Source organism: Pongo pygmaeus, chromosome X (genome assembly GCF_028885625.2).
Source record: "Pongo pygmaeus isolate AG05252 chromosome X, NHGRI_mPonPyg2-v2.0_pri, whole genome shotgun sequence".
NCBI lineage: Eukaryota > Metazoa > Chordata > Mammalia > Primates > Hominidae > Pongo > Pongo pygmaeus.
The window spans coordinates 75,590,059-75,617,027 of NC_072396.2; the positions used below are offsets into that span (position 1 = coordinate 75,590,059).

At 38.4% G+C, this 26,969-nt stretch overlaps 1 protein-coding gene across 7 annotated transcripts in view; it reads right to left on the reverse strand.

Moving 5' to 3' along the window:
- HDAC8 (histone deacetylase 8) overlaps window positions 1-26,969 on the reverse strand; it is a 240,898-nt gene that overhangs the window by 146,439 nt on the left and 67,490 nt on the right. For all 7 annotated transcript variants that reach the window (XM_054471183.2, XM_063660411.1, XM_063660412.1 and 4 more), the window contains 3 exons: window positions 18,357-18,469; window positions 14,128-14,205; window positions 13,474-13,582 (listed from right to left, as the gene is read on the reverse strand). In XM_054471183.2, coding sequence (XP_054327158.1) covers window positions 13,474-13,582; window positions 14,128-14,205; window positions 18,357-18,469 — 300 coding nt within the window. The remainder of the gene's footprint in view (window positions 1-13,473; window positions 13,583-14,127; window positions 14,206-18,356; window positions 18,470-26,969) is intronic.

A 26,969-nucleotide genomic window follows, 5' to 3' on the forward strand; every position in this document is an offset into this window, starting at 1 on the left:
GCCGTTCAACTTTCCATAGGTATGTTTTCTCTAAATTTTCTCAGTCCTATCTGAGCTCAGGTACTGCTGACTCATTCTGCAACAACTCAACCTGCCAGGGGATGCAGCATATGGTAAATGCCTCAGTGACTTCTGAATATCTATTACAAATGGTTCAGGGATGCAGGGATTTGGGAGGAGGGAGGCTGCCTTGCAGTGAGCATGATGTGTCATTTTGTTGGAGAACATGGGTGCCTCTTGGACATATTCTGAAGACATTTAATTTTCTATAAGTTTCTTTTTCTGCTTTTAGCATCAAACAAGCTGTACTGGTTCCATGAACTTCTAAAAACATGAAAGAAAAAAAAAACAAATTCATAAAATAAAAGACAAACCTTAAACTCCCAAACCAACCAACCAACCAAACAACCAACGAACCAGCGAACAACCTCATATCCCTTTCGCTGTTTTAATTTTCGTGACGTAATTTCTTAACATTTTAAAGGGGCGTATTTTCTCTCACTGCTGAGTCTATTATATAGAAACATAGATTCTAACGGGCATCTCTTTCTAACACGACTTGTAGTAGGTAATTCTATTCATCAATTACGTGTCACCTTGGCAACAGAAAGGGCTGCATACTATTTTTAGCATATTATTACTTATCTCTCACTATACCTCTTAGAAGTAAACCATTCTCATTCACACAATGGAAAGTGAGTCATCCAGAATTAAAGTCATCCAGTGTTTGCATGGCACCTTACCAGTGGCCTGAAGTGAATCGTCAGAGCTAGAATTAGAACACTAATTCTAATTCGAATGCAATGCTCTTGTTACTAAATCCCACTGGTCTTTGGCTGTCTTCATTCTGAGAGGCCAGAGGACCTAGCAAGCAGAGTGTACATTATCTGGGCAGGGGGTAGGGTGGGCAAAGAGGTAGGCTGGTTTGGAGAGCTAAGCTGAAAAACAAAAAATGGAAGAAGACCTAAAGAATATGAATCCTAAGGCTATCTGTGCTATTTGATCTGGGGTAGGTCATTTAACTGCTCTGTAACCACCAGGACTGCTCATAGTGTAGACTGCATTCTGCTCTGTGTCACATCATTTGACCAAATGTCTCATCTGTCCCCCTTTGTAACCCCTACCTCAGTTCAGGGAGAATGCTGGATTTGGAGTCAGATAAGCTTGGATCCAGTGATTGTATAGCAACTTGGACAGATCACTTCTCTGAACCTCAGTTTCCTTCTCTGTAAAACAATAATATTCTCTCCCTCACAGGGTTATTGTGAGGATTAAATGATATAACATTTGTGAAAGTCTTCTCCTAGCATCAGGCATATAGTAAGCACTCCATAACATTGAATGAATAAATGAATGGCCTCAAGTCAGGCCCTTCGAGTGCTATGTTAATTCTTTCAGCCCACTAGGATACTGGTGAGTTCAGCACAGCACACCAGAGCAGTGACTTCCTGAATAGTATTCTAATGGTCCCCAAAGGCAGAGAGAAATTTCATCATGTCACTGCCTGGTTATACCTGTTCTGGGAATACAGTAATTCATTTTCCAGTGCTGCCAATCTATTACCTTTCACCAAACACAAAATTCACTTTAAGAAGGGACAGAAACACAAGTGCCTTTCTGTTATATAGAGGTTGGGAGAATATATTATTAAAATTGAAACCGACTTCTCTGATTTCTTAGGAAAAAAATCAGATTGGAAGCCAAACAGCTATTTGGCCTTTGCAGACCCTGGATAGCGATGCCCTTGGGGGAAAGGGGAGTGTTGGAGTCATTCCAAACTATAGTTACAACATTTACGTGTATATTTACTGCTTGTGCTTATGCTCTCTGCACTTAGTTTTTACTCTCTAAGCCTTGAAGAATTCACAATTTACCTAGAGCACAGTTTAATACATACGGGTGGGAATAAAGGCCTATATCTCTGTTTCTCATTTCCTAATCATATTTTCCACCTTCCTTATATAACTGATATCTCTTCTTTTCCAATTCAATTGCTCACTTTTCGAACTTAGGTGAACAATAGTGATTTGTTAACAATAAACATGCCCCCAGCCCTTCCCTCACTCTTCTTTACCCCTGAGGGCCTCCCTAAGACTCAAAGCCGAAATCCTGCCATATAGTTAGCACCTGGTGCAGCTCATCAAAATATAATATCCTTTCCCAGATGATTGGAAATCTCTGCAATGCCGTCATACAATGAGGTGTGCAAGAAAGAGTTTGGGGATTGATTTTCATCATTAACTTGATATTGCATGGTTTTTGTGGGACTTAAAAAGAAATGCATTTTTATTACTTTTAAGTACTGCACATAGAATAACTCCAACTCATCATATTTTAACAGTTATTTTTCTAGGGCAGGATGTATGTTAAACATGCCTATGTTAGAGTGTCTGGTGGATCATTTAGGATCAGTGGCCTGTTGCTTGATGAAATCCAGATCACTTCAATGAAATCCAGATGGGGAAACTGGATCTCTGGCAAAGGCTGCCAGATCTTCTCCATATGAAATCTCTCTAGTCTGTATGCAAATTCAAAACTCCATATCCTGGAAATCCCAAACCAATCAAGTGGCGCTCCGCTTCTTAGTTACTGGACTAAACACAGGGAAGCGATTCATTCTTCCCTGAGGAAATAAGCATTTCTTACATACATCTATCTTGGCACAAAAAGGGCTGGCTAAGCAAATTAATAGTGTAAACAGGACTGCACTGGGGAATGTTTGTCCTACTTAGGAGAATAAACTTTTTATGCACTTTGTGCATATCCACTTACATACAAATAATTGATATGCTAATTACAAATGATTCTTAAAGCCCCTTCCCTGAGGTGCTGTACTATGCTGTTAGTCTAGTTTGAATTACTAGCATGTCCAGTACTTGAAAGTAATAAAAATGCATTTAAAAATATCCCATGATTCAGACTGGCTTTCCTCTAATTAGGCTGAGTTAGTGGGGCTTGCCTGTATTTAAATAGGATAGATATTTTTCCACTTCACCCCTAACATGTTTAAGATGGTCTCCCTCCCCTCTCTATTCCTCCATCCCCCTCAACATGGAGCTGGCGCACACAAACCCCTTAGCTTCTGGCTCACTATGCAATGGTACTTGCATCACCTCCAGGCAAACACATTGCTTTTAGCCCCTGGCACACACACGTGCCCTTTTGCTTATTAACTTGTTAGCTGGTTAATTGATAAAGCTTTTTTTGAGGAGTTCTTTCCTTTAGTCCTTTTTTTTTTTTTTTTTTTTTTTTTTTTTGACGGAGTCTTGCTCTGTCACCTAGGCTGGAGTGCAGTGGTGTGATCTCGGCTCACTGTAACCTCCGCCTCCTGGGTTTTCAAGTGATTCAATCTGCCTCAGCCTCCCAAGTAGCTGGGACTACAGGCACGCACCACCAAGCCCACCTAATTTTTGTATTTTTAGTAGAGATGGGGTTTCACCAGGTTGGCCAGGCTGGTTTTGAGCTCCTGACTTCAAGTGATCTGCCCGCCTTAGCCTCCCAAAATGCTGGGATTACCGGTGTGAGCCACCGTGCCCGGCCCTTTAGTTCTTCTTTAAGTACCGATGGACATGGCTCTTTCCTGGTAGTACAATGGGTTAACAGTGCACACAGAGCAAAGTCCAGCCAACATAACATCAGGCTTTTTCATCAGGTGCTGGATACTGGGTTTAACTAAGTCTCTATATAGTCCTTGTCAACACATCACAATGAGGCAGCTCATCAGTCCTGGCAGCTGCTAGGTGTATGGCAATGTCAGGCACAGTCGTTCAAAGCCATAACATGTTGAAGCAAAACGTAAACAGTAGTTTTTCTAGGCTACACTGAAGGGACAGAGCAGTGACTAAAGAATGTGGGAGAGAGAGGATTAGGGCAGAGATTGGTGGGGGTGCATGGTGGAGAGCAGCTGAGAGGAATAATATGAATTTTGATGTTAGAATATCCTATGAAGCCCAGATTATAGTCAAGTCTGGGGTTCTTTTCAGGGCAGAGTTATGTTAAAGAGTGTAATTTTCAAGATTTCCATTTAGGAGCAAGGTCCTCCTGTCTCTGGAGAGTTTCAGAACATGTTCTAGCATCAGAACTTATTCAACTGCTGCCAAAGAATCAGGTCACTTGCTCCAGGAAGCAGGGATCAGTCAGCATAACAAGAGACCAGAGAAGAGGCACATCAGAGAAATAGCACAAACCTACAGAATTCCAGAAGACTGTCTTCCTTGATACAAATGAAACAATATACCTATGAAGACTTATTTGCTCAGGGTGGGAGGGACTGTCATGATGGCAGGGCTACTTGGTGCAGTTCGGCAAACAGTCATAAAAGACATCAGTTGAGAGAGGAAGGAGAATATAAGAACTGTCTCTCTAACCATCTGGATTTAAAGCCCTAAGGATTAGGTGAGAGAAAACACCATTTCACCCCTGAAACCCTAAACAAATCCTGAGGACAGGCAGGGTGAGTTCACTGACTGAGGTTTCAGGATAACTCAGTGAAGCACAGTATCTCCCTCTTCCTAATTATCCTACATTCTGACACACTTAATGCCTCTTGAATTTAATATTTTAAAAGACACATCAAACTAGGAAGAATAAATGAATGGCTCACTTTGGCCTCATTTCCACCTGTGGCTAACAGTAACAGTAACTTTAGTGTCTGAGTCATCCATTTTCCAGAAACAACAGGTAATTTTACATCTGCCATACCCCAGAGAGGCAGGATAAAAGTTTATTAAATAGAACAAAAGCATTTAACACAAATACCTTACTTATAGAGGGCTGAGTTCAAAGTGCAAGGCTTATAGAATGAATTAGCAGCTTCTGTTACCTTAATCACTGGGCGAAAGTGAGCTAGTGATTATCAAGGTAGTGTAGCTGTGACCCAGATGAAGAGAGGTAGAATAAGTTTGTAAAGAATTTTTTATCAGTTCTTAGATTGTAATGAAATGGGGAATGTATTAGCTTGTGCTCATGCTGCTGTAAAGTCAGGAAACAACAGATGCTGGTGAGGCTGTGCAGAAGTAGAAATGCTTTTACACTGTTGGTGGGAGTGTAAATTAGTTCAACCATTGTGGAAGTCAGTGTTGTGATTCCTCAAGGATCTACTAGAAATACCATTTGACCCAGCAATCCCATTACTGGGTATATACCCAAAGGAATATAAATCATTCTATTATAAAGACACATGCACATGTATGTTTATTGCAGCACTATTTACAATAGCAGACTTGGAACCAACCCAAATGCCCATCAATGATAGACTGGATAAAGAAAATGTGGCATATATATACCATGGAATACTATGCAGCCATAAAAATGAATGAGTTCATGTCTTTTGCAGGGACATGGATGAAGCTGGAAGCCATCATTCTCAGAAAACTAACACTGGAACAGAAAACCAAACACTTTACGTTCTTACTCATAAGTGAGAGGTGAACAATGAGAACACATGGACACAGGGAGGGGAAACTCACACACTGGGGCTTGTCAGGGGGTGGGGGGCCAGGGGAGGGAGAGCCTTAGGACAAATACCTAATGCATATGGGGCTTAAAACCTAGATGATGGGTTGATAGGTGCAGCAAACCACCATAGCACATATATAACTATGTAACAAACCTGCACGTTCTGCACATATATCCTAGAACTTAAAGTGAAAAAAAAAAAGACTAGGTAATTTATAGAGGTTCTGCAGGGCTGGAGAAGCCTCAGGAAACTTACAATGGTGGCAGAAGGGGAAGCAAAGATGTCCTTCTTCACATGGCGGCAGGAGGAAGTGCACAGCGAAGGGGGGAAAGCCCCTTATAAAACTATCAGCTCTCATGAGAACTCACTATCATGAGAACAGCATGGGGGAATTGCCCCTATGATCTAATCACCTCCCATGAGTTCCCTCCCCCAACACGTGGGGATTACAATTTGGATTACAATTCAAGATGAAATTTGGGTGGGGACACAAAGCTAGACCATATCAGGGATAAAGATGGAAGGCTAAATAATTACTTGTTCTCACATGCAAATTTCTAGAGGGTTCATCCCTTCTCATCAAATGAAAGAGAGTTTTAAAATATTTGTATTGCTTAAAATAGTTATTTATGAATATGTGTGTGTATGCATTGCTTTTGCCACATCGCCAGGCCTAAAGGAGTAAATTACACTTTTTGGGCTCTCTTTCACTGAAGATCTACCTGCTTCCTTTTTTTTTCTTGAGACAGAGTCTCACTCTGTCATACAGCCTAGAGTATAGTGGCACAATTTCAGCTCACTGCAACCTCTGTCTCCCAGGTTCAAGTGATTCTCCTGCCTCAGCCTCCTGAGTAGCTGGGATTATAGGTGCGTACCTATAATCCACACCTAGCTAATTTTTGTACTTTTAGTAGAGACGGGGTTTTATTATGTTGACCGGGCTGGTCTTGAACCCCTAGCCTCAATCAATCTGCCCACCTTGGCCTCCCAAAGTGCTAGGATTACAGGTGTGAGCCACCTGTGCCCGGCCCTACCTGCTTCTAAAATTGAATGATAACCTGGAGTCCCAGGTGGAAGATAAATTCTAGATGACTTATTATAATGAAAGAAAAACCTATCATAATTGAAACATCTCTTCTTTAAATATTAACAGTAAAAGTCAATAGTGAAAGGAAACACTTCCCTTAAATGCCCTTTAGTGATGTCCCTTGGTCCTCATTTTATTCAACTGGTACTGGTTGAACAGCTTAGCATGGATGGAGAATCTCTACCCTTTATGCAGATATGGTCTTCCATGAGGACCAAGAGGTGGTATAAATTTTGCCTATAGTTTAAAAATGCATGATGTTAAAAATTTTTAGCTATACTCATCTAAAACAACCACATGAAAAAGATGTAATTCCATGAGAAGACCTCTATAAAATGACAGGGGACACTATTCACTTTCTAAAGTAGGAAGTCAGGATGTTCTCCATTGCAAATGAAGGGAAAGGTGGATTTACAGAATCTGCATGTTTTCAAACTTTAGGAATTGAAAACCTAAGAAGTTAATTCTGGCAATATTTATTCTTGTTTTCTACCTATAAAATTACAAATTAAATCCTTGAAATTAAACAATTCTTTTTTGGGCAAAAATCTAAGTTGCACTTTCACAAACAAACACAATGGATTGCATATACTGTGGATCATGTGGTTCATTTGCATAGTTAAATGGTTTCTATTTTGGGGAGGGGATTTTCTGCAATCTCCTGAGATAAAGTTTTCCAAGAAGTCCCAGGGATGGTATTTTTTTCTTTGTTTGCAACCATTAAGTTTCTCACTTCCATGTGACAACTTTGGGGACAATATAGTCAATAGTTAAGAGGCAGACAGACATGGGTTCAAACTCAGGCTTCACCATTTACTAATTGTGAGAGCTTAAGCAAGTCAAACTTTTCTCCAGTTTTCTCATATCTCATGAGAAATCAGAACATATTACAATTCCCACTGTAAAATGGCAATACTAATAGCTACTTTAGTAGGTATTATAGATTGCGGCAGGGATCAAATGAAGCAATGTAAATATTTAGTGTAATTACTGGCACAGGCAAGGGTTCCCTTAGAGTTAAGCTCCAGGATGCAGGAGCCTCATCTGCCTCATTTGCAAGTACCAGTCATAGAGTAGACAATACATTTTTTGGCCAAATGAATGAATAAAATACTTTTATTATACTTAAAGATACACACACAAGAATGCATGTCAAATGTTAAGCACAGCATCAGGCAAACAATAAGCTATGTAGCTTGGTAGCTCCTCCCCCAACTCTCCTTCTTGTGGTTAATGTTTTTAAAACCCTATTGATATAGTTTGAATGTGTGTCCTTTCCAAATCTCATGTTGAAATGTGATCCCCAATGTTGGAGGTAGGGCCTGGTGGAAGGTATTTTGGTCTTGGAGGTGGATCCTTCATGAATGGCTTGGTGCTGTCCTCATGGTAATGAGTTAGTTCTCACTTTATGAGTTAATAAGAGCTGTTTGTTAAAAGAACCTGGAACTTCCTCCTTTTTCTCTTGCTCCCTCTTGTGTGATATGCTGACTCCCCCTTTGCCTTCCATCACGATTGTAAACTTCCTGAGGCCTCACCAGAAGCTGAGCAGATGCTGGCACCATGCTTTTACAGTCTGCAGAACTGTGAGCCAAATTAACCTCTTATTATTTATAAATAACTGTCACAGGTATTCCTTTATAACAATGCAAAACAGACTAACACACCTATAAAGTGACTTGAGGTGCTCAACTCTTTTGTAGGAAGCTCAGAGTGGCTTCAGAGAGCTGAATTTTGGCCCCAGACCCCAGGAATTGATCCTATGCCTAAAACACCACTGACATATATTTCAGAAGCAATGACAGAGTCTAAGAAAAATTCTCATGCCATAAACATAGAATATAAAGATATTATAATTTTTTTCTTCTTTGTTGGGTATCAATGGGGCTTAGTATAGACAGACAAAAAGATTCTACCCAGGAATAAAAACTTAAGCTTTAATGAGCTACTCCTTTAATGACTCTGCTGTTGTCCTAGAGAGCAAATCCTTTCTGGGTAGGCTACTTGGGTAAGGCTGTTAACAGCAGAATTAATGTTCCAGAAAAGTAGTTAAAGAGCTATAAAATAAATATTTAAAATAGAAAAGTGTAATATTTCTCTCATAAAAGGAAACAGGTACAAATCTTAAGTTGTTTATTCACTTCTGGGGGCTCTGAATTTTTTTTAAGTTAATAGTCTTTGATGGGGAAGAAAAGGTTTCTTTCAATTTTGAGCTATACAATATAAGCCATAGAACTCAAGGCAAATAGGCCAAGGACCAAATACAGGTAGGTTCTTATTTTAATGACTACTATTATGAACTCTGGTTCACTAGAGTAAGGTTATTTCTCTGGATGGGTTGGTAGCTCTAACTAGTGGAGTTTTGCATATATAGATATAAACACTGCTACTGAATGAGAACTCCATTTTATAGAATCTTTTATAAGTCCTATTTGTTGAGAAGTCTGTTTAACAATGTATCTTCCTTTAGGTGAAATTACTAAGCTGAATAGTTGAATATTCATAATAAAACATGATTGTTTTTCAAAACTTTGAACTATCAACTTCACCCATACACATTATAAGCACTTCATATATGGTTTTCTTATGCGATATCTATTGATAATCAGATATTTAGTAAAGAAAACTTTCTGGCTGTTAGGGCTATAAAATGATAGGCAGGATGAGAATTAAGAAGTATCGGCACAATTCTAAATTTCTTCATTCAAACTTCACATATGTCATGGAAGTTCAGAGTAGACAAGTAGTTGGGTCATCCTGAAAGATTTGAGATTTCAGAGTAGTGCCCTACTACTATTTTTCAAAAACTCCCTTTAACCAACAGCAAGGTCATACTTGTTAGTGCCCTTTTCTCTCAGAATCCTTAACTATAAATGCTCCCAAAATCGTCAACACAGAGTTTTAGGTAATAGAGTAAACATTATTAAGACCATCTCAGATTGCATTCAAATATATTATACTTAGAGAGCAAATGGGTTAAACATAGGCAGTGTAATATTTCCTGTCTCAGATGATAAAACTTGGGAATTAGCAAACCCTCCCTTTCGCAAAGCAGCCTCCCTTTCCCACCAACCTTCATGGGTATATGCGTGTGTGGCCCAGGGATGGGGTGGTGGTGGGGTCAGGTTTAGGCCTTCACATACATCAAAAATATAGTATACCTTTATCATCTCTATACTAGGACTATAGGCTTCCATTTGAAGGAGGAGGTATGCTTACCAGAGCAATGTTGATGATGTTCCTTTATGCTGGTTAAAACAGGGCTCTACTTGTGATACCAACTCTAGCAGCTCTCATGAAAATTATGCGAAGCTTTTGGGAATTAGTGGCCCTTGCCCTTAGAATTGAATGATCTAGGGAGATCTCACTGTGAAATCTGTCATTTATATAAAATGGAGCTTGAGATCTTTTGGTGTTAGGAAATGTTCATGTAAAGATTCCATATCCAGTCTATTACAAAAAAACTCTAAGCCAATTTTTAACTGAAGGGGGTATGTTCAAGCTTAAACTAAAACCATTAAGTTCCTGCCTGCTAGCTGGCAAAGTAAAAAAGGCTACAGCAGAGGAAAAAACCATCTTAGAAAGGAAAAGAGGAAGAAAGAAAGGGAGGAAGGGAAGAACAAAGGAAGAAAAGGAAGGAAAAGGAGAAAAGGAAAAGACAAGAAAAGGAAGGAAGGAAGAAAAGTAAAGGAAAAAAGAAAGAAGGAAAAGGAAAAAGGAGCAATTCATGAGTAAACTAGAAATTAGGTGGCAAATAAAAATGAGAGCATCTTATAAGTGAACCAGCAATAAGAGGTCCTTTACACATCACAAGTAAGGAGTGAGCCAGAGAACCAGTGGGGTCATGAAATAAAAAGGATGAAAAGGGGCCAGGCGCGGTGGCTCACGCCTGTAATCCCAGCATTTTGGGAGGCCGAGGTGGGTGGTTCATGAGGTCAGGAGATCGAGACCATAGTGGCTAACATGGTGAAACCCTGTCTCTACTAAAAATACAAAAAAATTAGCCAGGTGTGGTGGCAGGCGCCTGTAGTCCCAGCTACTTGGGAGGCTGAGGCAGGAGAATGGCGTGAACCCGGGAGGCAGAGCTTGCAGTGAGCCTAGATCGCCGCCAGAGCGAGACTCCGTCTCAAAAATAAATAAATAAATAAATAAAATAAAATAAAATAAAAGGATGAAAAGAAGATAGTAGATAAACTGAATGACTTTTTATAAAAAGATTAAGCCATTCCTATGTGTAATATATCTTTTGAGGTAGGCAGAAGGGTCAGAGGTAACAATGGCAAATGTGTAAGAGACTGTTTCCAAGCCACATACCAGAAGTATTCAAAGGCATAATGCCTGGGACTGAGTGATCTAGTTACCAAGGCTGGCCCTCTGCAAAACTCTTGGCAAAGATTGTTGTGGTTTTTGGTACCCCTTTCCCTCTACTGCTCCACTATGCAATTCCTGCTCCTCAGAATACTCAAGGAGCTCATGCTCTGACCCTTTCACAATTCATTGTCAAGAATGGCACTGTGAAGCTACACTTCATCTCTCCTAAAAGTTTCTTTTTTTTTTAAAATTAGCCAGATATGGTATTGTGTGCCTGTTTGCCCCAGCTACTTGGGAAGCTGAAGCAAGGGGATCACTTGAATCCAGGAGGTCAAGGCTGCAGTGAGCCGTGATCACGCCATTGCACTCCAGCCTGGGCAACAAGGGAAGACCCTGTCCACCACCCCAAAAAAGAAAGGTTCTGTGAAACTATACTTCCATAGTACAGCAGGGGTGAGGATGAGAGGTTGTGCCAAAATTTCATTTTAAGGACTATTTCTAATTGTAGAATAAAAGTATGTTTCCTGTTAAAGGAATTTCAGGTATTAATCCAACAGATGGGAGAGATGTTTGGGCCAGGAAGCCTTCTTGGTACCCTTGGAATCAGAGGTGCCTTCACATAATGCCCTGACCAGACTTGACTTCTGAAGGAAAGCAAAGGAAAAAAATTATTATACCTCTAATGAAAACCTGGAACCTGTTATTCTGGATGATCGCTGTGTGGCTTGCATTGCCAATGTGGGTCCACAGGCAAACGGGCCCTAGGAACTATAAACTGATGAGTGTCTGGTTCTTTAGTAGGCAAGCTGGAAGAATTTTTAATAAATGCTAGCCTCCGGTACACAAAAGCCATCAATCTATTGGGATGCGGGTGGCATCATGCTTTTTGTAAAGGGAAATCATGTGTAATCTTCTACAGATCTTTTCCTTGGGGCTAAACTTACTTTAAAAATGCTTCTGATTAGGTTTGATACCAAGGCTATTTTTAAACATGAATTACCATGGGATTTAAAACATTTTTTATCATGTAGTGGAACTGGTCTACAGAAAAAAAAAAAAAAAAGAGAAAATATAGGGTAGAAACAGATATTTTTTCTGACTGAAGAAGGATAAATAGACTTCCTTGGGGGTGGGCACTGGAAAATCCTCAAGTCTACAGATAATACTCAGCTTTCCCAGGCAGTGAAATGCCAAGTTGATGGGAGAAAAAGAAGATCTCAGGAGGTTTTATGATTGACAGATAACCTTCAATAGGGGCACATGTAAGGTGATCTATTTAGTGCTTTGTAAGGGGTACATGTAAGGTGATCCATTTAGGGTGATCCATCTAGGGAGCACTAGATATTACAAACTATACTTGCTAGATGATGAGTGCTGACCTTTCAATTAAGACCCAGGAAAGGGCTCGAGGAGACACTGTGGACAGTGCACTGAAGAGAAAAAAAAAAGGGGTAACAAAATCAGGCACTGTTAAGAAGGGGATTAAAAGAAAAACAAAATAATTCTCCTTTTACATAGAACTGCAGGATATCTTTATTGGTAAAGTTACATAAGCAGCTCTGATCTGTACATCTCAAGGACAGAAGAGAGCTTAAGGGGAACAAAGAAGGGCAATTAAACCATTGATGGCAGGCTCCAAAAAAAAAAAGGTTTTTTCAGTATGATAATACAGAGGTAGCCAGGAGACATGATCAAAATTATGAAGAGGCTTATGCTGCTGAATAACTGAATGATGACTTGGCTCACCAAATCTCTTGAGCTAAGAAGCACTTTTGAAGCATAAGTTTTTATTTTTTAATAGTTCTGCTTTGTTTATACAACTGCCAGTGATGATGGCCAGTGCAGGCAGGCTCCTTTGGGAAGAACCTCCACCAGAGGTTGGGAGAAATACGAGCTAAGTTGGGGAGGGAGCAAGAGTACCTCAATCCCCATTACTTACCTTCAGTAATGTTGACTGGCTGACTTCTAGTCGGATTTGCTTTCTCTGCCACCACTTGTGCCTGACCAATCTCAATTTTTATGACTATGAGTTTAACACAACCCCCCACCCCCATTCCATAGGGCTTTTCAACTGTAGTGGTCCACACATTGGCACCAATCTGTCTGTCTACGATTGTCTGTAACTTAATCCTTAGCCATGGTGTAGAAAGAACAGGTATCTGACTCCAATTTTAACACAGCGGATAGAAGGTAAGAATGCATGATGAATGCAATTCTCTAATATTTACACCAGTAGAAGAAAGCACAGGTCTCCATAACGAACCCTGACAACTGAAATGAACCCTGCCAGGTTAATGAAATAAGACACATGTAGGTTTCTTTAGCTAAGAAAGTAGCAAATAAGGGATTCTTCAGGATAGCCTAAAAGCTCTGCTCTTGGGATGGCCTTAATCATACTGAGTAAGATCCAACCTGGAGCATGGCTCTGGTCCAACTGCTTGGCTCTGCCATACAGCAGATAGCTACTGATCAAATAAGCATAATGACCAGTATACAAAAGCTTTATAGGTATATAGATGTTTTCTTTTTTACATTATTCTTGTTTACATTGTGAGATGGGGGCCATTTCATCCTACAGAACTGCAATCCACTTATTATTGGCTCAGTGTTACTGCCATACCTTTCACAGATCTGGTAATATTTTTCGTCCTGTATGCCATCCTGAATGGGCACATTTACACTGTAGTACCGTCCCTTCCCTAGGCCAACATCAGACACGTCACCTGTTCCTATAAAAGAGACGAGCACTACGATCAGTTATTAGGAACATGAGAACCCAGAAAACTTAAAGGATTTCCTGACAGGGAAATTTCTAGGGAAAGAAATTAAGAAAAATAATATAAAGAAGTAACTATTGTAAACAATCTTGGAGAAGCAGGGAAACCATAACGAAACTGAAAAACCTCTATTTTCATCTTACTGGATCAAATGAAAAAATAAGAGATTAACTCCTTTGCTTGGCTTCATGCTTTTTAGGTTGACATAACATCAATTTATCACTGCAATTATTCAGGATGTTAGGAGTTGCATGGGGTGTCTACTAGTATAGTAAGCATAAGTGATCTGTTGACAGTCCATAAAAATCACCTGGAAAAAGAAACAGCTTTAATGTCATTCTTCTTGTTATTATCACCTGAGGTGACCTGTGTTAAAATTTTGCATAGGATTGTGGCAATAAGGCATTAACAGCATGGAACTGTCCAAGTATAAGAAATGTATAGAAGAATTTCAGTATTTAGTCATCAGATGTAATACTGAGTTTATGATCACTTGCCTGGGAAAAATCCTGGGGAGAATTTGTGCAGGGACACGGTCATGACTTTGGAGGTGAAACTGAAGGCGTCTTCTACACCTAACAGATAAAGAAACATCAAAAGAATCACTTCACATACGGCATTCCTATTTTCAACATCTGAAAATCTAGAAAGCAGCTGTGAGAAGCAGGATAGATGAGAAGGCAGCAATATAAAACTAACAAGCTGAGGAATAAAAGTAATACGAACCTCTGGTCTCTAATCTCGTAATTACAAGATGAGGTAGAACTTCGGCCCCAAGTGAAGTTTGGGGGTTCCTTTTCAAACTCATGGAAAACTATAACTGGACTTCCCCTTTCCAAGCAATGGGATGTCTGGGCTCTCTTTGACAACCTGTTCTAAAAAGTAGGGAAAGGCGACAGCCTAGAATTGAGGCATTATCAACAGAATTGAATAAGGGAAACTGGAACCATCTTACAAGTTGTATGTTTTTTCTTGTTTAAGTGGTTATAGTTAAAGTCTTGGGATTTTTTCCAAAGATGTACAATGTGATAACCCTTTGAAAAATATGACCAATACAAACATTAGCCATTATATACCGAAAACCTAATTATAAAGTGCCTTTCTATAATGCAGATTTGGTTATAAATAAGTAACTTATAGTACATCTTTCTGGCTAAAACATGGAAGGCTGAAAACAGCCATGACCTTGTCTCCTAATAGCAGCCTTATAACAGTGTTTTAAAACCTGAAGAAGGATGGGCAAGAAAGGGGTGTGTTTTCCATTTTAACCTAGTTAGTCAACGATTAGAGGCCTGGGAGATAAAAGCTGGGATTTAAAGTAACCCTCACAAGCCTCTATGTATACAGGTAAACACACTGCCCACCTCCACCCCTTTCCTCTCAGAATCACATATAGTCACACTATGTTCAGATAATCAATCTGTAAAATGGGAGGACTATTAGCAAATTCAGGTACTGTCCTCTTCTTACTTCAAACAAAGAAATTGTCTCTGTATTTATTTAATGTTTTCAGTCTTCACTACAGCCCAACAGCAACTTTAAAAAAATATTAACTCTATTTGTATATAACAGGTATGTTTGAATTTCCCAAGCCTTATGTTTTGCCCTAGGGAGGCAGTTAAAACCAGTTAAAGGCTCTAAGCAAAAAGCATGAAGTAAACAAAATAAAACAAACAAAATAAATGAAAATAGTATTTCAACTCAGAAATGAAGTCTTAAACAAGGATAATTCATGAAAATCCTGATTATTGATCAATCCAGAAATGTTGTACCAATTTACACTTGGACCAATCATGTATGAGAGTTCCCAAACTATTGTTATTCTCTTTAATCTTAGGCAGAAAGAATGGTCTTGCTCTAATTTGCCTTTCTTTGAGTATTAGAGTGTTGAGCACCTTTTCATAAGTTTAGTGGCCATTTGTATTTCTTCTCGTGGGAAATACCACTATGCACAGTTATAAAATCATATTTAAAAAGGAGATGTACACAGACAGGAGGAAACTATGGACTTGGTGGGAAAGAGGAGAGTGGTTAGGTAGATGAAAGAAGGCAAAGATGGGGTAGGGGTGGCTAGTGAAGCCACCACAGGATGCTAGTTATGTAATCATGGGAGATTTAAAATAAACCAAATGCATAAGAGTTGGGGGGTGGGGCAGGGGTCACTGTAAGGGAGGTGCTGAAGAGGGGAAATAAACTGAAATGAAACACACCATAAAAGTTGGCTAAAACAGGAAACTCTGAAGGGTGTAGAAATAACATTGCAAATGGAAAGAACAGTTTCAGGTGACAGTTTCAGTTTGTTCTTATATGGTTCTGTAGAGTTGATTGTATTCTTAAACTCTGATACTAATAGTTTGAATTTCACAATCATTCATTGATCAAATATTTTAATGAGCCACTACTATATGCATAGTACTGTTGGTTCAAGGCATTATGTAAAACAGGAAGAAGTAAACAACTTGATCTCTGCTCTGAAGGAACTTATAGTTTCTATGAGAAGAGAAGACACAGACACATTAAAAAATTAATTAAAAATACAAGGCAATATGTAATGAAATATCAAATTGGTGATATGAACAATACGGGACTTGAGAGGAGGGAGAGAACACTTGAGCTGGAGTGGTCAGGGCAAATCTGTTACTGTTACTGTTGCAAAACTTGAACAAATGGGTAGAACTTGGGACAGGTGAAACAAAACTAAATTAGGAAAAAAGGAGGCAAAGTCAGGGAGGTGGGAATAATGAGACATGTCTGGGAACACTGAGCCATGTCATGAATAGTGAGACATGTCATGAATAGTTAGACATGCTCATTGAGTAGTATAGCCTGGACAGCAAGTAATGAGAGATAAGGGTGGAAAGATGAGGTGAGGCCTATTCAAGGTAGGCCTTGAAAGACTAGGTAAAGAGTGTGGACTACCTTGAAGACCACTGTTTTTCAAAGTGTGGCCTGTAGAACAGCTGAGGTATTAAAACGTAGTTTCTTTGGTTCCATGCCAGACCTACTAAATCTGAATATCTGGTGGATATGGCCCAGCAATCTGCATTTTAAAACAAACTTCTCCAGGTCATCGTGACGCACTTTCAAGTTTGAGAACCATTGCTGTAGGCCAGGGGTCAACGAACTAAGTGGCTAAATAGTAAACATTTTCGGCTTTGCAAACCACTCAAGGTCTCTATTGCACACGCACACACATATATACACACACACAGACATATTTTTTAAAAATATATTTTCTCTTTTATAACCCTTTAAAAATGGAAAAACCATTCTTATTTTATTTTTTAAGAGACAATGCCTTGCTCTGTCGCCTAAGCTGATGTGCAGTGGCATGATCATAATTCACTACAGCCTCGACCTCCTGGGCTCAAGCGATCCTCCTGCCTCAGCTTCCTAAGTAGCTAGGAATATAAGCACACAACACCAAACTCAGTTAATTTTTTTCAAGATAGGGGTTTCACTTTGTTGCCCAGGCTGGTCTCAAACTCATGGTTTCAAACAGTCCTCCCACTTCGGCCTTCCAAAATATTGGGATCACAGGCATGAGCAACTGCACTTGACTGGAAAAACCATTCTTAACCATTCTTAGCTTACTGGCCATACAAAAACAAGCCATAGGTCAAATGCTACCCCTTGTTATAGGCAATAAAGAGTCTCTGAAGGCTTTTGAGCAAGGCTATGTTTTGCACTAGTTGAGCATTCAGATATTCAGTGAAAATGGTTCTCAAAGTAGTATATTGGTGGTTTTAACCTCTCTTCTCTGTTACCTTTAATTTTCTGTCATCGTTCCACGGTAGCATCCATGCAGATGAAGCGCCTCTGGAAAGGTTCCCTCAACAATTTCATCTTTTTCTCTGTTTTGGCAGTGGAGCTGACCCTAACTTCAGACATATAATATTCTTTTCCTCTCTATGCCTTGATTATGTTTGTTTGTCTGAAAAAAAAAATCCCTGGAGACAGGGAAATGGCAATCATTGATGTGAGGGAGGAGTATTTTTAACTAAGAGTTTACGGGATAAGTGTTCTTAAATAAATGGAAATATACTACATGTCCCAGACAGGATTTCTTAAAGAAACAGAATGTGGCAACCGTCACTGGAGCTCTACATTCTAGATGAAAAATACATAGGAGGGTCGGATAAATCCTGTCAGTGGAGTCTTCTAAGAGAGGATTAATGGGTTAAGGCAAACTGTTAAGTGATTCTGCTATTAAATGTTAGGGAAGATGTCCTGTTTGTACAGCACTAAATATTTTAGCAATACAAAGAAAATGGCACAGATTCTGATCACTACATGAGTTGGCAACCTATTGGTGAAAAATTCAGAATGTTAGCCCATCATACGCCCATTCTATCTTGAGAAAAGCATCAGTGAAAAGAGACAAGACTGTCATCCCTATAGATTTCCTTAGAATGAATGGAAATGGCCTGAGGGAGGTTACTGAGCACTGGAGTAAACACTAGGTAAGATTTTCACTTCTTAACATTCTCTATTAGTTCTAGAGGTTTGCCACAGGAGGAGAGAGGAGAAGAAATTACAGGAGCCTGGCTTGGGCAGCAAAGCAGGAATTGCATCAATCAGAGGAATCACTACACTACCTACTTTATATTCTCAATTAGGAAAATTTCAATTACAGCAGACATTTCTACCAGTTGCCTAGAAGCAGCTTAACTGATAAAAACCTGCTGTCCTAGCAGCAAAGCATCTTTAAAACCAAAGGGCTTACCATCTCCATGGTGCAGATCCAAATCCACGTAGAGAATACGCTCAAATTTCCGTCGCAATCGTAATATTCCCAGGACAGCATCATTGAGATAACAAAAACCAGATGCTTCATCTCTGTAAGAAAACAAGTTGCTACAGCCAACAGCCAAAAAGCAATCCAAGGGAGTCTTTACAGCCAAGGATCTAACCCTTGAGATCTAGTCCCCTAAAGTTCCCCCTTCTTTTAAGAAAAACAAAAATCCATCTACTAAGATTATAAGTAAATGACCCAGAATGATCAGGGAATGAAGTGTTTCAGTAAAGTAAATATTCGGGTAAACTGGTAACATTTTCCATTCATGATCCCAGATTTTCAAAGCATTGGAATATTATAACTATATTGAACAAGAGAGAACCACCTTTCCCTGGATTTAGGAATCACTTCAAAAAATTTGTATACCCTGGGGTCATCATGAGGAACACTGGTAATCACTTACAGGACTTTAAGAAAGCTAGAATCTAGAAGAGGCCTTAAAGACAATCTTGCTCAGCCAGATGTAGAAGACGTTAGAGATTGGATTCTCTGTACTGACCCTATGACATAACCTAGAATTTTTAAAAAGTTAGTTTTGCACTTGTTGCTCATAAAAGCTGAGTGTAGAATATACAAATGCATAATCTCCTGGGCAGTATAATGTGGTTGCCTGTCTGTAAATGCAATTATTACAACGAAGAGTGAAGCAGTCTTTTCTAAAGTTATTTTGTTTTCTTCACTAAAATTCTCTTCATTGACTTCACTGGTGTCCTTTAACTTTTGTGCTATCAGTGATACTGCGTCACTTTAACCCCTTGTCAAGGTTAACCCGCTCTTTTACTACACGTCCATTAAGCCTTGCTGATTAGATGTAAAATAACATTCTTTATCATCAAGAGTGTGTTTAAGTTATTTTTAAGGCCTCATCCTAAATGCTTAATTTATTTTGCTTCCACAGACACTTCAAATATCCAGCCCATTTTTTCTGAGTTCTCCTTGAGATTGCCTAGGCATAAGCAACAGTTAAAATGGCATCTTTGCCACTATGAAACTGTAAAGCTCTTTGTAGTGCCTTCACAATGCATAAACTTCTTCATGAAATCTCTTCCATAATAACATTTCATATTCTAAATAATGCCCTGGTTCACAGGCTGAATCAATAAGACACGTACACTGGCAAGCAGAAGGTTGGTAAAAATATCTTTAGACACTGACTTTGCTTCATGATGGTGAACTCGGCAATCATCTAGCCAAAGAATAGCTTGGTCTTAGGTATGCAACCAGTTAGAGACCAATTAAAGAAAAAGATTTCTCCATCTATGAATTCTCTTTAAATAAGAATTAAATGTGTGATTTTGGAAGTTCTTAGATGCAAATGCTATTTTCCAATTATGAAAAGCTTACATTTTGTAAGTTTACTGCCTTAGCATATTAAAAAAAGAGATAATTTGCCTTCCTTCTGAACATCAATAACTTTTAGGTAGATGGGACGGAACACTAAGTGCTAGGCAAAAAGAGGAGAGAGATGTGGAGGAAAAGTACAAATCAATACAAAACATACTTCCTTTCCTCACAGAACTTACAACTAAATTGGGGAGATAAGGCATAAACACAGAAGAAAAAACCCCAATCATCCAAACAAAAAAGGCAACCAGAAATATGGCAGATAAAGGAGAATACAGAGAAAAGCTATAGACAAAATTGACAAAGTAGACTCTTCTCATTGACAACATTGAGATTTACCTGAGCCCTGTGCTTTTGCAAAAACAGTGATGGTTAAGAAACCCTCCACCCATTTGCGTTACGAGAAATGGCAAAATGCAAAGGACCACATTGCCCTGGCATATTCTAAGGAAAGACTCATCTCTCTCCTTCCTCAGCATGCCCATAAGACTGGTAGATGACTCCTTTATTTACCTGCCTCCATTAAGCAGGTGGCCCCCTTCCTTTTCTTTAAGATGTTCCTTACACTAATGAACATTCTCCTCATGGCAATAGCCTGAATAATAATAATGATGATGATGATGATGTCTATCATTCAGAAAGGCCTTTATGTCTCATTGTGTGAATTTGTAACATTTTTCTGCCTCTGGGTAGTATGACTAAATTAGATGATAAAATCTCTTAAAGGAGCTCTATTCTCATTGGCTTATAGAAATAATAAGTGTTTAGATAAATAGAATATTCCTAAAATCCCCAGAAAATAAGGAAATTGAACGTTCAAGATTTTCAATATTCTAAAAAAATATTCCTATAAAAACAAACTCAAATACTTTAAGAATTCAAGTTCATATAATTTAGGTAAATCTTGGGCAAATGAGACTAATTTAGTAATTTTTGGCTTACTAAAACCAGCCATGTCTTTTCTGATTTATCAGTGTTGGGCATAATATACAGGTAGATTTTTTTTCTACTTGAGTATATTCTTCCTCAACATAGACAGGTTTACTGATTGAATCAGCTAATATTACTTCTCCTAAGTGTTTATGATTATTAAAAATGTAAATTTGTTTAACCAAGTTGAGTCATTATTCTGACAAACTTTATTTCAACAGTAATTATGTTTTGTGGTATATCAACTTGAAGATAATCTACAAAATCTTTAGGTAACTAAAAACTTTGGGCTGATACTAAATTGAATTAATGAATATTCATTACATACCTAGACCATTTCTAAGTAAGAGAATGCTGAAATATTAGTTATTACATATAATTTGTATGTTTTTGCTTCTTATTTCTACATGCTGCAGAGAAGTTATGTATACTTGGGCCTGGTAATGAACATGTTATTTTTTGCCAATTAAAGAAGTTGTTATAAAGGATGCATATAGATATAGAAAGTTGTAGAGGGATCACAGAAAGGGAATTTTATTTGTTGAGGTGGCTGGCTAAGGTTTGATGAATTGATTTATAATATTTCCAAAAAGAACTTTAGTATCAAATATTCTGATGCAAAGCTAGAATTTGGTTTCCTCACTGTTAAAATGCCAAAAAAAAAAAAAAAAAAAGATTTGTTCTTTCACCTTGTTGAAAGAGAAGTGGTAGAAAGAATTAGGTTTATTCAATATATTACTATTGAGGAGTTGCATGGGAAGAGTTGTCAAATCAGAAGAGATGCTTTGCTTTTTCTAGGTTAAATTGTTATAGGTAAAATGTTATTAGCATAAACATTTTAGAAATTGTATGCTATATGGAACGTTTCTACAGATTCATTAGTGCTATCACTGGCCGAGATATGTCAGAATCCTGATGCTGCTTTGCTAGATATTAGATAACTATAGTATAGTGTTTTCAGTAATAATTTCAGTTTTTTAAAATGTTAACTTGGTCTCCACATTGCTTCTTTGTTTTGAATCTAGCATTTTTCCAGTCATTAGTTTTCAACTGGGGATTCACATCATTTACCTATGAAATTCTGTTAATATACACATGTTTAAGAACTATTCCAGATTACTGAATCTCTTTACTTGATGTTCTTGATATATTCTGGGTATATTCAACCTATATGCTTGGTATATTGATGATATATTATGTCAGGATTATTATATGTTATATCTGAGTCTTTTTTCTCTATAAAGATGATGTTCATGCATTTTTATAAATTACATATAATACCCTCTCTTCTTTGAAAATAGGATTTCTACAGTTTGGATATTTGGCCTTCCAAGCCTCATGTTGAAATTTGATCCCCAGTGTTGGAGGTGGGCCTAGTAGGAAGTGTTGGGTCATGGGGGTGTATCCCTTACAAATGGCTTGGTTGTGATCTCACAGTAATGAGTGAGTTCTCACTCTATTAGTTCCTGCTAGAGTTCCCCTGAGAGCTGGTTGTTAAAAAGAGCCTGGCATCTTCTCCTTCTCTCTTGCTTCCTCTCTCACCATGTGATTTGCACACGTGGCTTCCCTTTACCTTCTGTCATAAGTGGAGGCAGCTTGAAGCCCTCACCAGAAGCAGATACTGGCCACATGCTTCTTGTACAGACTGCAGAGCTGTAAGCCAAATATCTCTTTTCTTTATAAATTACCCAGACTCAGGTATTCCTTTAGAGGAACACAGATGTACTAAGACAAGGTCTAATCATTATGTATATAGACATTTTGTCTGGATCTGATAGACCTCTACAGAACTCTCCACCCAAAAACAACAAAATATACACTCTTCTCATTGCCACATAGCACATACTCTAAAATCAACCACATAATTGGACATAAAGCAATCCCTAGCAAGTGCAAAATAACTGAAATCATACCACCAAATACACTCTTGGTACACAGCACAGTAAAAATAGGAGTCAAGACTGAGAAAATCACTCAAAGCCATGCAACAAAATAATTACATGGAAACTAAACAACATGCTCCTGAATAACTTTTGAGTAAATAATAAAATTAAGGCAAAAATCAAGAAGTTATTTGAAACTAATAAGAAAATAGATACAATACACCAGAATCTCTGGGAAGCAGCTAAGGCAGTGTTAAGAGGGAAACTCCTAGCACTAAATGCCCATATCAAAAAGGTAGAAAGATCTCAAATTAAGAACTTAACATTACAACTGAATTAGAGAAGCAAGAACAAATCAACCCCAAAGCTAGCAGAAGACAAGAAATAACCAAAATCAGAGCTGAACTGAAGGAAATTGAGACATGAAAAACCATTCAAAAGATCGATGAATGCAAAAGTTGGGTTTTTGAAAAAATTAATAAGATAGGCCGCTAGCTAGACTAACAAAGAAGAAAAGAAAGAAGATCCAAATAAACACAATTAGAAATGATGAAGGGAATGTTACCACTGACCCCACAGAAGCAAAAAGAACCAGCAGAAACTATGATGAACACTCTATGCACACAAACTAGAAAATCCAGAAGAGATGGATAAATTCCTGGACATATACACCCTCCTAAGACTGAACCAGGGAGAAACTGATACCCTAAACAGACCAATAATGAGCTCCAGAATTGAATCAGTAATAAATAGCTTTACCAACCAAAAAAAGCCTGGCACTTGATAGATTCACAGCCAAATTCTACCAGATGTATAAAGAAAGCTGGTACTATTCCTACTGAAACTATTCCAAAAAATTTAGGAGGAGGGACTCCTCCTCGACTCATTCTATGAGAGCAGCATCATCCTGATACAAAAACCTGGCAGAGACACAACAAAAAAGAAAACATCAAGCCAATATCCTTGATGAATATTAATACAAAAATCCTCAACAAAATAATTGCAAACCGAATCCAGCAACACAACAAAATGCTAATCCACCATGATCAAGTAGGCTTCATCTCTACAATGCAAGGTTGGCTCAATATATGCAAATCAATAAATGTGATTCATCACATAAACAGAACTAAAGACAAAAACTACATGATCATCTCAATAGACGCAGAGAAGGCTTTCAATAAAATTCAACACCCCTTCATGTTAAAAACTCTCAATAGGTATTGAAGGAACATATCTCAAAATAATAACAGCCATCTATAACAAACCCATAGCCAACATCATACTGAATGGGCAAAAGCTGGAAGCATTCCCTTTGAAAACTGGCACACGACAAAGATGTTCTCTCTCACGACTCCTATTCAACATAGTATTGGAAGTCCCAGTCAGAGCAATCAGGTAAGAGAAAGAAATAATGGGCATCCAAATAGGAAGAGAGGAAGTCAAACTATGTCTGCAGATGACACGGTTCTATATCTAGAAAACCTCATAATCTCAGCCCAAAAGCTCCTTCAGCTGATAAACAGCTTCAGCAAAGTTTCAGGATACAAAATCAATGTACAAAAAATCACTAGCGTTCCTACATACCAACAATAGTCAACCCGAGAACCAAATCATGAAAGAACTCCCATTCACAATTGACACAAAAAGAATAAAATACCTAGGAATACAGCTTACCAGGGAGGTGAAAGATCTCTATAATGAGAATTACAAAACACTGCTCAAATAAATCAAAGAAGACACAAACAAATGGAAAAACATCCCATGCTCATGGATAGGAGGAATCAATATAATTAAAATGGCCATACTGCTCAAAGCAACTTACAGATTCAATGCTATACCTATCAAAATACATGTGACATTCTTCACAGAACTAGAAAAAACTATCTTAAAATTCATATGGAACCAAAAAAAGAGCCCAAATGGCCAAGACAATCCTAAGCAAAAAGAACAAAGCTTGAAGCATCATGTTACCCAACTTCAAACTACACTACAGGCTGACAGTAACCAAAACAGCATGGTACTGGTACAAAAACAGATACATAGACCAATGGAACAGAATAGAGAGCCCAGAAATAAGGCTGCACACCTATCACCATCTGATCTTCAACAAAGCTGACAAGAGCAAGCAATGGGGGAAAGACTCCCTATTCAGTAAATGGTGCTGGGATAACTAGCTAGCCATATTCAGAAGATTGAAGCTAGACCCCTTTCTTATAGGATATACAAAAATTAACTCAAGATGGATCAAAGACTTAAATGTAAAACCCAAAACTATAAAAGCCCTGGAAGACAACCTAGGTAATACCATTCTGAACATAGGAACGGGCAAAGATTTCATGACAAAGACAACAAATACAATTTCAACAAAAGCAAAAATTGACAAATGAGATCTAATTAAACTTCAGAGCTTCTGCACAGCAAAATAAACTATCAACAGAGTAAACAGATAACCTAGAGAATAGGAGAAAATATTTGCAAACTATGCATCTGACAAAGGTCTAATATCCAGCATCTTTAAGGAACTTAACAAGTTTACAAGAGAAAAACAAAAACCCAATTAAAAAGTAGGCAAGGGATATGAACAGGTACTTTTCAAAAGACGACATACATGTGGCCAACAAGCATAGGAAAAAAAGCTCAATATCAATGATCATTAGAGAAATGCAAATCAAAGCCACAATGAGATACCATCTCACACCAGTCAGAGTGGCTACTATTAAAAATTCAAAAAAATAACACATGCTGAAGAGGTTGCAGAGAAAAGAAAACACTTATACCCTGTTGATGGGAGAGTAAACCAGTTCAACCATTGAGGAAAGCAGTATGGTGATTCCTCAAAGAGTTAAAAGTAGAACTACCATTTGACTCAGCAATCCCACTACTGTGTATATACCAAGAGGAATATAAATCATTCTACCATAAAGACACATGCACGTGAATGTTCACTGTGGCACTATTCACAACAACAAAGACCTGGAATGCTCATCAGTGCCGCATGTTCTCACTCATAAGTGGGAACTAAATGATGAGAACTCATGAACACAAAGAAGGAAACAACAGACACTGGGATCTATTGAGGGTGGAGGGTGAGAGGAAGGAGAAGAGCAGAAAAGATAACAGTTGGGTACTGGGCTTAATACCTGGGTGATGAAATAATCTGTATGACAAACCCCTGTGACACAAGTTTACCAAGTAACAGACCTTCACAAGTATCCCCGAACCTAAACTAAAAATTTTTAAGAAAATAGATATTTTGGCTGGGCGTGGTGGCTCATGCCTGTAATCCCAGCACTTTGGGAGGCTGAGGCGGGCAGATCACAAGGTTAGGAAATTGAGATCATCCTGGCTAACACAGTGAAACCCCGTCTCTACTAAAAATACGAAAAAAAAATTAGCCGGGCGTGGTGGCACACGCCTGTAGTCCCAGCTACTCAGGAGGCTGAGGCAGGAGAATCACTTGAACCCGGGAGGAGGAGGTTGCAGTGAGCGGAGATCATGCCACTGCACTACAGCCTGGGCAACAGAGTGAGACTCTATCTAAAAAAAAAAAAAAAAAAAAATGATATTTTGTCGAAAAAAAATTTTTGGATTGACTTGTATCTCATTTTCCATGCCACAGAAGCTACACCTCTTTGTCAGTTGCTTTATTATTCTTGTAATGAACTCTTATTGTATTTTTCCCTTTTGAAAATGATCAGCAATAAGTTAACCATAGCTGTTGTAAGTCTTTTATCAGCTACAGGTAGACAGCTTTTTATGTTTTACACCAATTCTTCCCTGAAAGCATTGCAATCAGCTACAAGCTAGAGGGCTTCATCTTCAACAAAGCACTTTTTCAGAGTCCCGTGGAAAAGAACTATGCCAGGTACTTTTGTGTACAGGCTTATGATGAGATGGTTTAAACAACTTTGAGACCACACTAGTGAACTGAGGCAAGATTTTGAGAACTCTAGTTGAGAAGCAAGTGAGATAATAAGATAGTGCTAACCCAAGGTGGAGTGGAAAAAGAACTAATTACATAGACCTGAATGACAGAAGGAATGATTTGGGTTTTGTCTGGAATATTGCTAAAGCTTTAATATTCTGTTTTCTGGATATATAAGAAACTCACTTCCTATTTCTCTTTTCTCTTACACTATCTATAATTCATAACTCTCTAGTAGACCATGCTTTTGTAAACTGAAATGAAACGTTTGTAAATGATATCTTATACCCCTGAGTTCTCCAGGATTTGGAAACTCTCATTGAGTATTCTTATTTTCATAGCAATATAAATATCTGCATTGGTTCAATAAAAATCTGTCTGCCCTTCTTACCACATCATGATTAGAAACACTGGTAAGTAACCAAGGCCTTGCCTGGAATGTCATATTTGTGAATGATG